Source organism: Haliaeetus leucocephalus, unplaced genomic scaffold (assembly GCF_000737465.1).
Source record: "Haliaeetus leucocephalus isolate CR32 unplaced genomic scaffold, Haliaeetus_leucocephalus-4.0 Scaffold251, whole genome shotgun sequence".
In the NCBI taxonomy this organism is placed as follows: Eukaryota; Metazoa; Chordata; class Aves; order Accipitriformes; family Accipitridae; genus Haliaeetus; species Haliaeetus leucocephalus.
In genome coordinates, this window is record NW_010972687.1 from 852,865 (window position 1) to 868,171 (window position 15,307).

At 40.0% G+C, this 15,307-nt stretch overlaps 1 protein-coding gene across 1 annotated transcript in view; it reads left to right on the forward strand.

Annotated features, from left to right (window-relative positions):
• Window positions 1-15,307, forward strand: part of TRPM6 (transient receptor potential cation channel, subfamily M, member 6) — an 88,221-nt gene that overhangs the window by 34,120 nt on the left and 38,794 nt on the right. The window contains exons 13-19 of the mRNA XM_010568728.1: window positions 4,562-4,696; window positions 5,222-5,275; window positions 7,695-7,835; window positions 9,566-9,700; window positions 10,650-10,930; window positions 12,004-12,232; window positions 12,816-12,971. Of these exons, the coding sequence (XP_010567030.1) occupies window positions 4,562-4,696; window positions 5,222-5,275; window positions 7,695-7,835; window positions 9,566-9,700; window positions 10,650-10,930; window positions 12,004-12,232; window positions 12,816-12,971 (1,131 nt within the window). The remainder of the gene's footprint in view (window positions 1-4,561; window positions 4,697-5,221; window positions 5,276-7,694; window positions 7,836-9,565; window positions 9,701-10,649; window positions 10,931-12,003; window positions 12,233-12,815; window positions 12,972-15,307) is intronic.

Here is a 15,307-nt window from a genome sequence, read left to right on the forward strand (position 1 = left end):
GTGGCCTCACCAGTGCTGAGTACAGGGTGACAATCACTTCCCTGCTCCTGCTGGCCACACTGTTTCTGATACAAGCCAGGGTGCTATTGGCCTTTTTGGCCACCTGGGCACACTGCTGGCTCATATTCAGCTGGCTGTTGACCAACCCTCACAGGTCTTTTTCTGCTGGGCAGCTTTCCAGCCACTCTTCCCCAAGCCTGTAGCATTGCATGGGGTTGTTGTGACCCAAGTGCAGGACCCGGCGCTTGGCCTTGTTGAAACTCATACAATTGGCCTTGGCCCATCAATCCAGCCTGTCCAGATCCCTCTGTAGAGCCTTCCTACCCTCAAGCAGATCAACACTCTGTCGTGGTTTAACCCCAGCCAGCAACTAAGCACCATGCACCACTCCCGCATCCAGTGGGATGGGGGAGAAAATCAGGAAAAGAAGTAAAACTCATGGGTTGAGATAAGAACAATTTAATAGAACAGAAAAGAAGAAGCTAATAATGATAATGATAACACTAATAAAATGACAACAGTAGTAATAAAAGGATTGAAATGTACAAATGATGCGCAGGGCAATTGCTCACCACCCACCGACCGACACCCAGCCAGTCCCCGAGTGGCGAATCCCTGCCCCCCCCTACTTCCCAGTTCCTAAACTAGATGGGACGTCCCATGGTATGGAATACACTGTTGGCCAGTTTGGGTTAGGTGCCCTGGCTGGGCATGAGAAGCTGAAAAATCCTTGACTATAGTCTAAACACTACTGAGCAACAACTGAAAACATCAGTGTTATCAACATTCTTCACATACTGAACTCAAAACATAGCACTGTACCAGCTACTAGGAAGACAGTTAACTACATCCCAGCTGAAACCAGGACACACTCCCACCAAACTTGGTGTCGTCTGCAAGCTTACTGAGGGTGCACTTGATCCCCTCATCCAGATAATTGATAAAGATATGAAACACAACTGGGCCCAATACTGAGCCCTGTGGAACACCACTTGTGACCAGCCGCCAACTGGATTTAACTCCATTCACCACAACTCTTTGGGCCTGCTCATCCAGTCAGTTTTTTACCCAGCAAAGAGTATGCCAGTCCAAGCCATGAGCAGCCAGTTTCTCCAGGAGAATGCTGTGGGAAACAGTGTCAAAGGCTTTACTAAATAGATCTTAAACTGAGAATGTTAAATTTCAGTGGCTGTTTGCTACCTGATATTTTCATCTGATGCCTTCTGTTCCTTGGTGAAAGGAAGACTCAAGGGAGACCTTATAGCTCCCTACAGTTCCCTGTAAGGAGGTTGTAACAAGGTGGGTGTTGGTCTCTTCTCCCAAGGAACAAGCCATAGAACAAGAGGAAACAGCCTCAAGTTGTGCCAGGGAATGTTTAGATTGAATATTAGGAAAAATGTCTTCACTGAAAGGATTGTCAAGCATTGGAACAGGCTGCCCAGGGAAGTGGTTGAGTGACCATACCTGGAGATGTTTAAAAGATGTGTAGATGTGGTGCTTAGGGACGTGGTTTAGTGGTGGGCTTGGCAGCGTTAGGTTTACAGTTGGACTTGATCTTAAAGCTCTTCTCCAACCTAAATGATTCTGTGATTCTATGTGTATGGGAAGTTACAAATAACATTTTCCTAGTCCCCTCCTCTTTGACACAGAAGATTTTAAAGAACTGTCGCATAGTCCCCCCACTTCACTCCTGGCTTTCCCAATGTGATTATCTGTTCAGTTTTTCTGTATTTCTGACATTCTTTTCTGCTCTTCTGTGTACTTTTTTCAGGTGTCAGTCATCTTTTGAGATAGGCAGACTAGCACTGTACCCAGCATTCAAGATATGGAGTTCTTCATTGAGATATTTAGTGAAATACAAACATTTTATAGATTATTCTGTACTCGTCTAAGTATAAATCCTAATAGTCTGTATGCCTTTTTTATGTGTTTCCAACTTACATCCAATTACATTCATGCTTTCAGAAGATACATCTACTAACATTTTTTTCTGAATTTTTTCAAGACTGACATGTGGGTAGGGTTGTTTCCCAAATGCATGTTATTTCACATTTACTAATATTGAATTTTACCTGCTTTTTTGGCTGGTTAGCCCATATTATGAGATTTTGCTGTACCTCCTCCCAGTCAGTTTTATTATGGTGAGTATTTTTGTGTATCATCAGCAAGTGTTGTCAAATCGGTATTCAATATGTGGGATTTTCTTGGTCTCCCACCACTGTTAATAATCTTTTTCCCTACCATTTGATCAGTTATTAAACAATTGGAGGACCTTTTGCCTTGTGCAGCTTAATTTGTTTACAAGTCCTTCAAGAAAGCTGTCATCAAAAGCTTTTGTGGAGATACAAGCATACTTTATCAATAGGATAGCCTTATCCTCATTGTCCCTGCTAATATTCTGGTAGAGTTCTGATTTTATTCCACAAAATAACCACCTTGCTTCCTCTTACTCTGCTGTATTTACCTATATTGCTATTTGTTATTGTAGTTTCATTATATTTGTCCTTACAAAGTTCTAACTGTATTGTTATGCCATACTTTAACAACTTGCAGACTCCTTTATCTTTTTTAACAATTGGTATATTTTCTACCATCTTCCATTCTGCTGTTAGAGGGGCTGACTTCAGCTTCACTTCAGTACCCTGGGAACTCTTAGGTGAAAACCACCTGGTCCTGACAATTTGCTACCACTTTATGGATGAATTCTATAATCTTTTCTACTGACACTTCAATTTGACACAGTTCCTCAGATTTGTCTGCCATAAAGAATAGCTTTGATGTAGGACCATTCCTAACATGTTCTGTGGTGAGCAGTGAGGCAATGAATTAATTTACCATTTCTGCAATAGCCTTATCTCCTTGCGTATTTCTTTTATACCTGGATCATCCTCTGGCCTTACAGATTCACTGGCAGTCCCCCTACTCTCACTCCTCTGCTTCTGTTTGAAAAAGATCTATGTACCTGTTCATATCTATGTCAGTGCAATTGTTCAGCACCATTTTGAATGAAAGTCATTGTCAGATAATGAGTATGTTCTCCCCTTCAAGTAAGATGTAAAGAGCTCGTAATAAACAAGCCTTACATCTCTTGCTGCTTCTCCAAGCAAAAATTAGAATGACATATATTCCTGGAAGTTTTTCTTTTGACTAAGCAGGAAAAAAATCTTAAATAACACTATTTTTTTCATACCTTGTAAAGAAGAAAAAAAAGAAAAAAAAGCAAATGCACAGGTGCAGTTTTAAAGTTTGCTTTTGACTTAGTTGCTTTCTTGATTAAAGACGAGTACCCCTCTGACTGTCAGGGTCTGCCAGACCTGCAATTGTCAGGGTGTACAGTTTGTGCATGGTTATTGTGGTTGTGTGATCAAATTCTGAATTAAATATTTAAGCAGCAATTTTTAGGCAATTTTCCATGTAGTCTTAGTATTTTTCTGTCTATTTAAGTCTTTTAAGGAAACATGCACAATTATGCACAGATTGTGGCCATTTCTTCCTAAAACTCTGGTCCTCAAATTTCAGAAGGTAGAGATTGTAACCAGCTCTAACTGTGTTTCTGCTTAAATGTCAGCTCAGTCTCAAACAGACTTTACAACAACAAATGTCATTTTAGTAATTACCAGATAGCTGTATAAACCTCTTTAGACACACTGCTGGCACAAGGAATGACTGCATGAGGAAATTTAATATAAGAATGGTCACTTTGAGATATTTCTGGAAGAAACACCAATAATTCAGGAACAGTGCACAAGTTTTCTTTTCACATGGGACAATTCTGTAACATTTATTGGTCATCTTTTAATATCACTTCTGCCAAACATGAATACGTACATGGAAAGACTAACTTCAAGTGCCATATTAGCACTAGTACCTGCCCCATTTGTGTGCCAGAATCCTCACTCTGCTTACCCCTGTGTGTCTTCTGTGCATACGTGTTCTGTAGAAATTCTTTATATGGATTTATATGAACCTCATATGTCCAACTCCTTTGGTATTTTGCATGTAGAAATTCTGCTGAGCTCTGTGCAAGTGCCATGAGTAGAGTGCTTTCACCATTTGGACACTGTTGTAGGTAGAGCTCTGCTTCGTGGTGTCTTTGAGAGAGTGTATCCTAATGCAGATTCTCTGTCATATTTGAAAAGAAGTCTGCTTTAAAGATCTTCAGGTTCTATAGAGAGATCTTGAAATACAGTACCTTGAAATGACTTTTGTCATATGTAAAAAATGATAGGCTTCCCTCCACCCCCTGCATTATCATACATTAGCTTCTGAAGTGAATTAAAGAGTAGGGAATGTATTATCAGAGTCTGGTTGTAAAGTTAGATTTGTAGAAGTCTCTACAGACGTTGGGTTTATGGAGACTCAGTTTTACTCCCCCTCTCTGTTGTATTTTTTACACAGATTCTTCCTCCAGCATATTTTTCTTTTGTACTGTGCACTTTAAGTATACGGAAGGGCAAATCATTGTGGTAAAGAGATCCCTGGCTGTTCAGGAGTGTTTTATTTATTTCCAAAAGAAGTTAATAATTTTCTAAGCTTTTCCTTCATCTCTGTCCTTCTGGAGGTTGGTGCATTGGAACAGGCAATGCTGGATGCTTTAGTGATGGACCGTGTGGATTTTGTGAAGCTGTTAATAGAGCATGGAGTGAACATGCACCGTTTTCTTACCATATCTCGTTTGGAAGAACTCTACAATACAGTGAGTATTTGAAATCCCAGTGTACAACTTTAGGTAAGAATTCTGTTTTGCTTAAGAGATTTGATAGTTAGGCCAAATTTTTATGAAGGATTTTTGAAAAAAAAATTGAAAATTAACAGATTTTTCTAATTTTTACGTGTCATGTTGGATTTTTGGATTGGTGTCACAGCTTTTTATTTTCAATTCATTGACATGAACCAGACTGAGTACTTACCTGAAGCTTATGAGAAATATGTTCTGATTTTAGTCTGGTATGTGATACATGTTTATCTTGCTGAAAATTATATGTTGTTAAACCAAAGTGATACCAACTTCTTTCTAGAATATGTCAAGAGTTAAGACAGTAGAGATATTGGAGTTCAGTGTTGAAATGTTTTTGAAGAGGTTTGTGGGGAGAGTTTGAGCGGGGAGAGTTTGAATCATAGTAGCTTATGCCAACTATCTTTTAGCTGCTTTCTTTTACTATACAGATTTTCTAGGGTAGGTTGACATGTTTGTTTACTGTCTTCTCTTTTCATACCACAGAAACAAGGACCATCAAATCTACTTTTGCATCACCTAGTTCGAGATGTGAAACAGGTAATAGACATAGAAAAGGCTGGGGAGCAAAAATGGTAGCTTAGAACTTCAGTGTCCACTGGCGCACTGCTGTTAGGTAATACAGGGGAATTTTAGGACTAGAAGTGATGGGTTCGTTACTACTCTTCTATATCTACTAAGTGGTTTTCTCTTCATCCCACTGATCCCCCTAAGCAATTAACTAGCATACTACTACTGAGTGCTCCCAAGAGTCCTGTACCTTAGTTTCAAAGCCAAGCAGTTTGTGTAGATCAGACTCTCTTTCTCAAGGTACTAAAGTGACATTATGAAGTGATTGTACAAAAGACTTAGTAATTAGTGCAGTTATTATGCTCATTGCTTTAAGGTTTTCTTTTTTTCCCCAAAGCTAAAGAAGTCTTTCCTTGTTGAGCGGTAACAAAAAGATACTGTGACAAGATATAATATTATTTTAATGTGCTGTGGTGCCTAGGAGAACAGAAGGTGGCAGTGGATGACTACTTCATGGAGCACTGCCTCTGTTAGTAGTTTAGTGGCAGCCTTGTTATTTAGCTACACAGTTAATTTATTTTGTGTTTCTGTTATCTATTGTACCTTGCAGCACTGCTTAGCCAGGAAGGGATGAGCTGTTCTTTCTGCATTTATTCTCCACTTCAGGAGATGCCTAGATCCAAAACTAGATTAATTTGCTATTTCTTTCTAGGGTATGAATGCTAAGATAAAATAAAATCGTAAGTCTGACTGTTTGCAGAGTTCTGTGGTCTCAAGTAGTGGGATTTCTGGTATGATTTTCTTATTGTGGGTGACTTTCATGTCAATCCCATTGATGGTTCTTAGATAGGTGTAGGGTATTCTGGTCTCCATAGCAAGCTATTGTTTGTGTGTTCCCATACTGATGAACATATTTGAGGTCTAATTTATGTGACAGATCTGGAAGAACTCAGTGTTGAAAATATATTGAACTTTTCCAGGCTGAGAAATCTGCCTTTCTCACTGATACTGAAGTGATTTGCTCCTTGGTGTGACCCCTCGCCTAAAACACATGGCCTGGTTACATCTCAGGACACTGGGAGAACTCAGGGTGTGATGTAAAGGGAAGCTTTTGACTCTTCGAATGGAATAGTAGAATTTACATAGAAAATGGGTGCACAATTTCAAAACTTTATACACCATTGGGTAGGCTAAACTCCCTTTCGGACCTGCAAACAGGTCTAAATGTTGAAAAGCCTTTTTCACCTGAGCTTCTGTAAGTATGTGTAAGTGCTCTGTGAATGAGTTGTGCAGTTGCAGTCTTATTAAATATGGTAACACAGTAGCTAGGACAGTCACCAGAGTGATGTGACCATGGATTTCTGAATATTTTCTCACTTAGTGTGACCAGCTTTGCTGCTGCTACATTTGAATGGAGATACATTGCAGTCTGCCCTCATAAAATATGCTTTTTAGTGCAGAGAAGTATCTACAAGTATAGGTAGTCAGAAACACTTGCCTGACTCTCAATGACAGAGCTGGCAAGCTCTATCCTGTGAGACATGCTTTTGCCCCAGAGTGCTCAGCTTGTTGGTGCCTTCTGGTCCCCAGGGCTGGGTGGCCTTACCTGGCTGTACTTACCTTACCTGTACTGTACACTAAAGTCCGTTGAAAAAAACTCAGTCTACTGAGTTAATTAAATGACTTTTCACAGTCTGAAAGGCATACACGGCTAGGAATACTTAGTGCCTCTGTTGCCATCTCTGTGCAGGCCCATTTTTCACTTCTAAGAGTTGTAGTTTAAGGTTTTACCAATAATCTTTAAAATCTGCATGGAAAATAATCTGTTCTTCAGAGAATTTTTCACAAATCTTGTGTCTTGGAAGGACAGTGGAGGTAAATTGGGAAGCAGTGGTGCTTTAAACAGAAGCAGTGAGAAACTCAGAAGGTACGGTTGCTGTCCGAGTTGTCATGACAGCCTTGACCCTCTACAAGAGATTACCAGTCTCCAGGAATTACTCTACAACATTAAATACATGCTTCATCCACTTCTTCATTTTTAATTAATGAACAAGTTTAATGAGCAAATCATACCGTGCTAGTTTTCTCTTGTTATGAGAAGAAGAAGATTTTTATCAGTCTCTCTGGCTGTTGGTGATTAACCTGAAGAAACATTACCCTCACTGTTGAATGCAGCTGGTGTTGTGAGCATTAACAATATAATTTCCTATGCAATATGGGTGCAATGGACTGTAGATGTCACACTTTTCAGGCTGAAAATGTGGATGTGCCTGTGTTCTTCCTCCTAGGGGAGTTTCATATGGCTAATGAATGTGTGTACTTTCCTGACAGATGGAGGAGCTCTCAGTTGCACCTTCTTCCAGACTCCTCTCATAGTAGTAGGGCTCTGACATGGTTCAATGTTGTGTATAACAGCATCATGAAATGCTTGTGACATTTGGTGTTTCAGAATACCCTTTCCTTGGATTACAAGATATCACTGATTGATATTGGGCTGGTGATAGAGTACCTCCTTGGTGGAGCTTATCGGAGCAGCTACACAAGGAAGCATTTCCGAATTCTCTACAATGATCTCTACAGAAAACACAAGGTAACTTCTGTGAAATGGCTACTACTGGTCACCAAGAAAAGCCAAAACGTGACACCTGAAAATAGCTGAGGTTGTTATTGTGGTTCGTCTGAAGAGTATCAGTTAAATGAATACCACACTTGTCTGTTTTATGAATCTCTTTGCCAACTGTGGAAAGGTTGCAAATAAAACAGACAAATCTCTCCACAAACTACTCCCTGCCCCCCAAGACCACCAGTGATTGTTAAATTAACTGTTAGTTCAGTAAATTTACCTTTGTGTCCAGTAGCCAGGTTGCGTTCTTTGTCTGTCATCCATGAGTAAAGGTCCACAAGGCTGTACCAAACACCATTTCCCTTTTGCGAAGCAGTTGCATGTTTCTGCTCTTGCACCTTGAACCACATCACAGAAATATTGAATTCAACAGGCACTGAACTAGACTTAGAGCATGTCAGGATGGCATAGTGAAGAGCAACATGGACATCCTGACCTGACTTTTGAGCAAATGTCTTACCTTTTAGAAGCAGCTCAGTGCTAGTGGTGCATCTTCCTGCCCAGGCCAATGAGCTGTGTTTGCCTGGAAGGGCTTTTTCCGTGATGCACTGTTTCATCACAGGGGAAGTCTCACGCTCAATGTGCCAGGCTGCACCCATAATGCAGTGGCTTTGTGCAGGCAGAAGGTTATGCTTGGATATGCATGCCATTCTGCACCTTCTAGATGCTTGAGGTGTTTCACTGTACAGCACAACATTGTGCCATGTCTGCATTTCTATAGCATCACCTCTACAAACAAACAAACAAACAAACTGCCTCAGAACAAAACTTTCATTTTCCCCATTGACTTTTAACTTGGAAACAGCCTAAACTTCTCAATAAATTAGCTGAATATAATTCCCAACAACACAGAAGGAGCAGATTTACTACATAAGAATTCTCCCCAGTTTTCAGAGTGGAACTGGACTTTGATTAAAGTACTTCCATGTGCTAAAAATCAAACAACAGAAATGTCTCGTCCTCTCCATGTACTGCTTTCATGACTAATAGAAGAACCTCAGGGTGAGTAGGGAAAATGAGAAGAAATAATGAAACCTGTTACTTGGAGTGAACAGAAACATAGAGACAGAGCTTCCTGTGTGTCATTGTCTTAATACAATGTTTAAGAAGAGATATTTGAGCAGTTGTAACACCCTTCACTGTATCCTCGTGAAATTTGACCTTAACAGGGATGGCTGAAACCACATGATCATATAACTAGAACTGCAGGGAAAAGCATTAGTGATTCAGCTGGTAACATTCTTCCCGCTCAGTCAACACTGAACAAAATGCCCAGGGGTGCTAGACATGCCATTCTTTGGAGAAAATGGTCAGCAAAAAGTTCAGAGAACTTCTGTCTTTTAAAGGGCTTATGGTACTCTTTATTAAGGGTAGGCACTTGGAAGAGCTTCCAGATTGGATGATTCCAATCTGGTGCAAACCCTGTTGTTGTTGTAGATGGTGGATGCTATTGGGGAAATGAATATTTTTAATTTAGACATTCAGAAGAATACGTATTTTTTAAATTAGGTGTGACACAGGCTATTTTTTCTGTGATGGTATAAGCTCCAGTTGTAGTTATAGGATTGCTGACTCACTAGTCTTTGAATAACATCAGTTTATACAGGCACCATTGCAATCAGAGATAAGTACAGGCAAAATTCATCTCTAATTTGCATTCTTCTCCTTGTGGTTTTTTGGTATGCCTTTGGATCTAGAGAGTGCTCTCCAGCTTTTCCCAGAGCCTGTCTCATTCCCTTCATCAGAGTAATCAAACGGGTAGCAGAATGGGATCTCCTGAAAGTACTTTGCATTCTCAGTTCTTCAGAACAGCACAGCCTTACAAATACAAGGTAATATAATTAATTATTCTAGACTTTGCTTAGGACATATTAGGCTGCTAATAATTTTATTGAGAGATTTTAGACATATGTTGGTCAGGCTGTTAGTTATCATAATTCTGCTTAAATTGTTGTTAATTCTACTTAATTGTTCACTGAAATGTAGTATCACCAAATTTCTGAGCATCAAGCATGGGTGAAAACTCTTCTTATTTGGAAGCAACAGTAGGAATTCTCTTGACTTTCCTAACGTTTCTTCATGATTGCTTATTAAAGTAGCTATAGTAAGCCTGCTAAGAAAAGATACAGTTCTGAAATCTGGAAAAATTATGAGAGAGTATTTTCTTTCAAAGAAAGAATGTTGAAGAGCAAAGATCGCCACATGCATATACCTGACAGACAAAACATAAAGTAGAATGAATTTAAGTGGCTTTATTGGAATTAGTCTGAGCCAAAATGAAACCATTATAGCACTGAGACAACCTGACTTATACCAGTAAGACTTTTTCTTTGCCTTTAATGGAGAAATATCCAGACACAAATGTATAGCAAGTTTACATTACAAGTATGGCAAAGAGTGAAAATAATCTTTAAGTATCAAAAGTCTATGCTGTATGTTTCAGTCTACTGATTGCTTTTTCTCTTGTCATGACACAAATACAAGAAAAGAGTGAAAGTAGGATCTTGGTAACAAGGGGTTTGGGGACTGTCCAACACTATGGAAGGGGAGACTATGAGTGGCATGGGTACAGAGCAAGGAGTGTTTTTCCTCCAGTAATGTTACCAGCTTCTTAGCATTGGTAATCTGAATGTGATCTTAGCTGTGGTTTATGATTTAAATGTCTATAACAGTCAAATAGTTTGTTACTTGCAATTCAGATTTGTGTACAGTTTTATTTACATGAATCTGAACCTCAACCATTCATTGAGAATTTCTTCTTTTTGAAAAACAAATTCATAGGAAAGATCCACTGCTTTCCATAAGTGTAAGAAGAAATCAAAAGAGGATATAAACTTTGCAGAGAACTATGAGTCATCTGGCTTTATTTACCCCTATAACGACCTCCTGGTTTGGGCAGTATTAATGAAAAGGCAAAGGATGGCAATGTTCTTCTGGCAGCATGGAGAGGAAGCCATGGTAAAAGCCGTTGTGGCTTGTAAACTCTACAGGGCGATGGCACGTGAAGCTAAACAGAGCAACATGGTGGATGACACTTCAGAAGAACTCAAGAAGTACTCAAAGTATGAGTTCTCCTTTCACTTCAGTTAATAAAGTTCTGCAGTGCTTAGAATGGTTAGATATCTTCCTAATCCACTAAGAATTTGTAAGGTTAGTGGTGCTGTGGACTACAAAGTGTAGAAGAAATACTTTCAGCTGCCCACTCTTCATATTATATAATGGACCTATGTATTGGTGTGCAGTCTGGTCACGAGTTAAAGGAAAGCTATTAGCATGTTATCTAGTTGCATATTTGAAAATTAAAACATAGGTGAGTAATGCATAGCTCACTGTCTGCTAAATGATCAAGTGGAAGATTAAAATTTCCCTTACAGTCTCCCTTCCAGTTCAACTTGTTAAAAAGCCGTATGGCACACATGCGTTGGACTTTTCAAATCTGTAATGTGGTAACAAGCAAACTAAAATCAGTGCTTAAATCCTGCTCTGTGTAAGACCTAAAGAAAAATGTATGCTGAAATAACTGAGTGAATAAAAAATGAGGTAGACCAAGAATTTTCTTCAAGTTTATAGTTTCATGTTAGTGTTTTCTAGTAGTTTTTCTTGTTAATGACATATTGTATGCTTTGTGGACATCATGCCTCAGATTCAGAGTACAGTATGATGTGCTGTCTTGTTTTGCATGCAGCTCCAAAGCTTAAGGTTTAAAGGAAGGTGTATCTTCCTGGAGGAGTCTTACCTACAGAGATTTTTAAGAGCCAGTGTAAAAGAAGAGACTTTTGCAACTGTCGGCAATGCTTGCCTACAGTGGTAATAAGTCCGTTGTTGAAGGAAATACACAGAACTTTGTAGGGTCCATTTTGATTGCTGAGTGATATTAAGAACAAAACAAAACAAAAAACCTCTAGAAAACAGAAGGACCCTAAACCTTGTGATTAGGACTAAATAGATTTACTGCCCAAATTATTTTTCACTAGATACCTTGATAAAGCAACAAGAAAAATGGGAGAAGGCATACTTACTGAGATTGTTAGCTGAACTTTAGTTAATGGAGTTTTTGAACCAACCTCTTTGCAGCTGTGATTCTGATTTTTGACTGATCCCTGTTATTTTAACTGTTAATTCCTTCCTGCTCTAGGGAATTTGGGCAGCTTGCCTTAGATGTGCTGGAGAAAGCATTCAAACAGAATGAGCAGATGGCCATGAAGTTGCTGACCTATGAACTGAAAAACTGGAGCAACTCAACTTGCTTAAAACTAGCAGTGTCTGTGGGGCTGCGTCCTTTCGTATCCCATACTTGCACACAGATGCTGCTGACTGATATGTGGATGGGACGCCTGAAGATGCGGAAGAACTCCTGGTTTAAAGTAACATCACTTTAGCTTTTTCTGAGCATTTAGATGCTGTTTAGATACTTTATACATGTCTTTGTGGTTATGAACATGTTTAATGCAGCTTCAGACAAATGTGCTTAAGTATGGATTGGAACGTGCATGTCTGGGAGAGAAAAGGAAGATGGGAAGACAGTACTTGCTTCTGGTTTACTTCTTTGCAAAAGCAGCTGTGGGATGACATTAGGAGAATGCAATTCATGAGGGTTTTTTTGCTGTTCCCATTCTCTCAGCACCCTTCAGTTCCTCCCCACCTGCTCTCACTGCCCTGCATTGCTGGTTCTCCAGCTGAGCTGCTGATGGCAGCTGCTGATGCCCTCTGGTCATAGGGAGCCATATCTAAAGTATTCCCAGATACCATGACACTCTTCAAAGCCACAAAACAGTCAAGAGCAACACACTTCTTTGGAGGCTGTAGGAGTGTGATAGAGATTCCCCACACCAGTGGCTCCCTCCCAGGCCAATGGAATTGCACTGGGTTTGTGCATGGCTGACTATGGCCTCAGGTGTATGCTATCACAGCTGAATTAATTTCCTGAATCTTGTGTCTCTCTTTTAGGTCATTATGAGTATTCTCCTGCCTCCCACCATCTTGATGCTGGAGTTTAAAAGCAAGGCAGAAATGTCTCATGTGCCTCAGTCTCAAGACTTCCACCAGTTCACATGGTATCATGGGGATCAGAGCCCAACCAGCATTAAAGATGCCTTGTCTCTGGTTAGTCTGCGATGTTCAGTCATTTATGTGTCAAGGTCTGTCTGTTTACCACAGTATAATCCTGTGGAGTGAGGAGAAGGTGATCAGCTGGAAGTGTCAGGGCCCAATTCTCAAGACGTAGGTATTTGATCCCTGGTTTGGATACCGACTGAAGTGACCTTGGACAATTCACTTCATCCGTCCTGGGCATCATTTCTGTGCTGGTCATAATGAGAAAACCCTTCCCAACCTCACAGAAGTATAATGAGATTATAATTATCTGTCAGTTACGCAGTTATTTTAGGGCACAAAGTCTATTCAAGCTGCAGATAAATACCTATGCAATCTTGTATACCAAATAATCTAAGAATGGTTTCATATCATACACAAAATCATATCCATAAAACCCAATTCAGGTTGCCCAGTTTTGCTGTCCAAAGCAGGGAAACAGCAGAACGGAGGCAGGCCAGGTCTCATCCTCTCCAGCTCACTCCTTCCTTCTGCTCTGCCTGGCCAGTAGCCTCTGCCCCATGTCTCAGCTGCAGCCTCTCCCCCTCTCCATGGCCATCCTTCACTCTTAGTCTCTCCTTGAGATTTTGTTTCCTGAATTACATCATAGCCCTTCCAGAGGTCTAGCTCCTGCCCTACTTGTTGAAATACACAGTATCTCTACTTCTGCATTGCTTGAGCCTAGCAGAGATGCCATTTAAAGCACAAGAGAAGCACTGTGCTTTTGGTTTAGTCACCTGAACTGAGTCCTGAAACACTCTGCAGGGACCTGTGGTTGTGCAGAAGTCCTTCTTAGGCCTGTCTGTGGGGAGTCTCCAGCATAGGTGAAGTCTTTGCCTTTTAAGATCTGAATTCCCCCAGACTTCCACTAAGCAGAATTGCCTGTCCTTTCTTTTTCTCATTCTCCACAAAGCATTCCTTAAACTGAAAATTTCCAGAAGTTTTCAGTCTGAGGTAGACAGCAGACACAGAGAATTTCCATCCAAAAAGGTAAATGTTGGTGAGGTGCTAACAAATGAAAACAGGATTGTCAAGTGAGAGCTGTCAGGCAGTCTTTTTTGCTCTGCTTATCTTACAGCGCATAAGTATTGTAGATTGCTTGGGACCTTCTCAGTTAACTTTCAATTTGTGTAAAATGAAAGACCGCAGATTGTCTTTGAGGGCTTTTGCAGCAGCATGGTAGGCTTGTCAATGCCACGCTTGTGTTTTCTCTCTCTGATGCAAAAAAATGCTCAAAGCCATTATATCCTGCAGTGCCTGTCTAATATAGTCAGTTCAAAAATGCTTTTTATGGTGTTAGGTAACAGCTATCATACAGAGGACAAGCCAATTGTAATTATTTGCAGCAGGACCACCCCTGCAGTCTGGTAGAAGGCAACACAGCAATGTGCATAAGCACTTTTCTGACCTGCCTCAGACATGCTGCTTCCTTCCTGTGCTAGCAATAAGCTTAACCTCTGATTGTATCTAATAATAGAGTGTTGTTTAAAACAAAGGGCTGAGCTACTGCTTTTTCTTAAATACTCTGATATGAAGTATTATAGAAGAATATACAGAAAATTTCAACAGTGTACATGTGCCACATAGAGCATCTTTCACACACAGTCATAAATTCCAGTGACCTGCTACAGCTGGAAATTGCACTCTTTCACGGGACAAATTCTCTCCTTCACCTCAGAGGATCTGATGTTAACACGCTGGGATGATTCTGTGTATCAAATTCTCTGGTTTAGCACTTCTCTGAGTCTAGTGTGATGAAAAAAAATCAGTTTTCCCCTGATAACCCAAGGAAATGTTGTGTAGTAGGGGTAAATATGTCACATAAAAGTTCTATACTGCAGATGTATAGTAGCAGTAGGTTTTAGCACTGATTTTAGCTAAGGCAATTGGCCAGCATTGAAACAAAACTGAACAAGGTAGTCTGGTTCCCTCAGCCTTGCCCAAGTATTAGCTATTTATCGTTTCTCTAAGCCTCTCTCCTTCATCTCTGGAAACTCCTTTAAGCACCTTCTGGTTTTGTCAGTTGCCCACTGCTCTGTGTCTGCAATTCTTAGGCTTCAGTGGCAATCAGATATTTGTACTTTCAGAGGGGTACTCAGACAAACGTCAAACTTTGGATACAGAATCAAGTGTGTTTGCCTTTTTGTTTTTATTTTACTGAACATGATAAAGAAGTTACCTGTATTTTTTGTAGGCAGATCTTTGCAAGAGAGTACTTATTTCATCGTCATCTTCATATCAGGCATACAATACATCAAAAGAAGCAATTAGATACTGTATTTAGAATTTCACTGTCTTGACATTTTCTGTGTGACTGTATACATGAGCAGAAATAGAAATGTGATGCT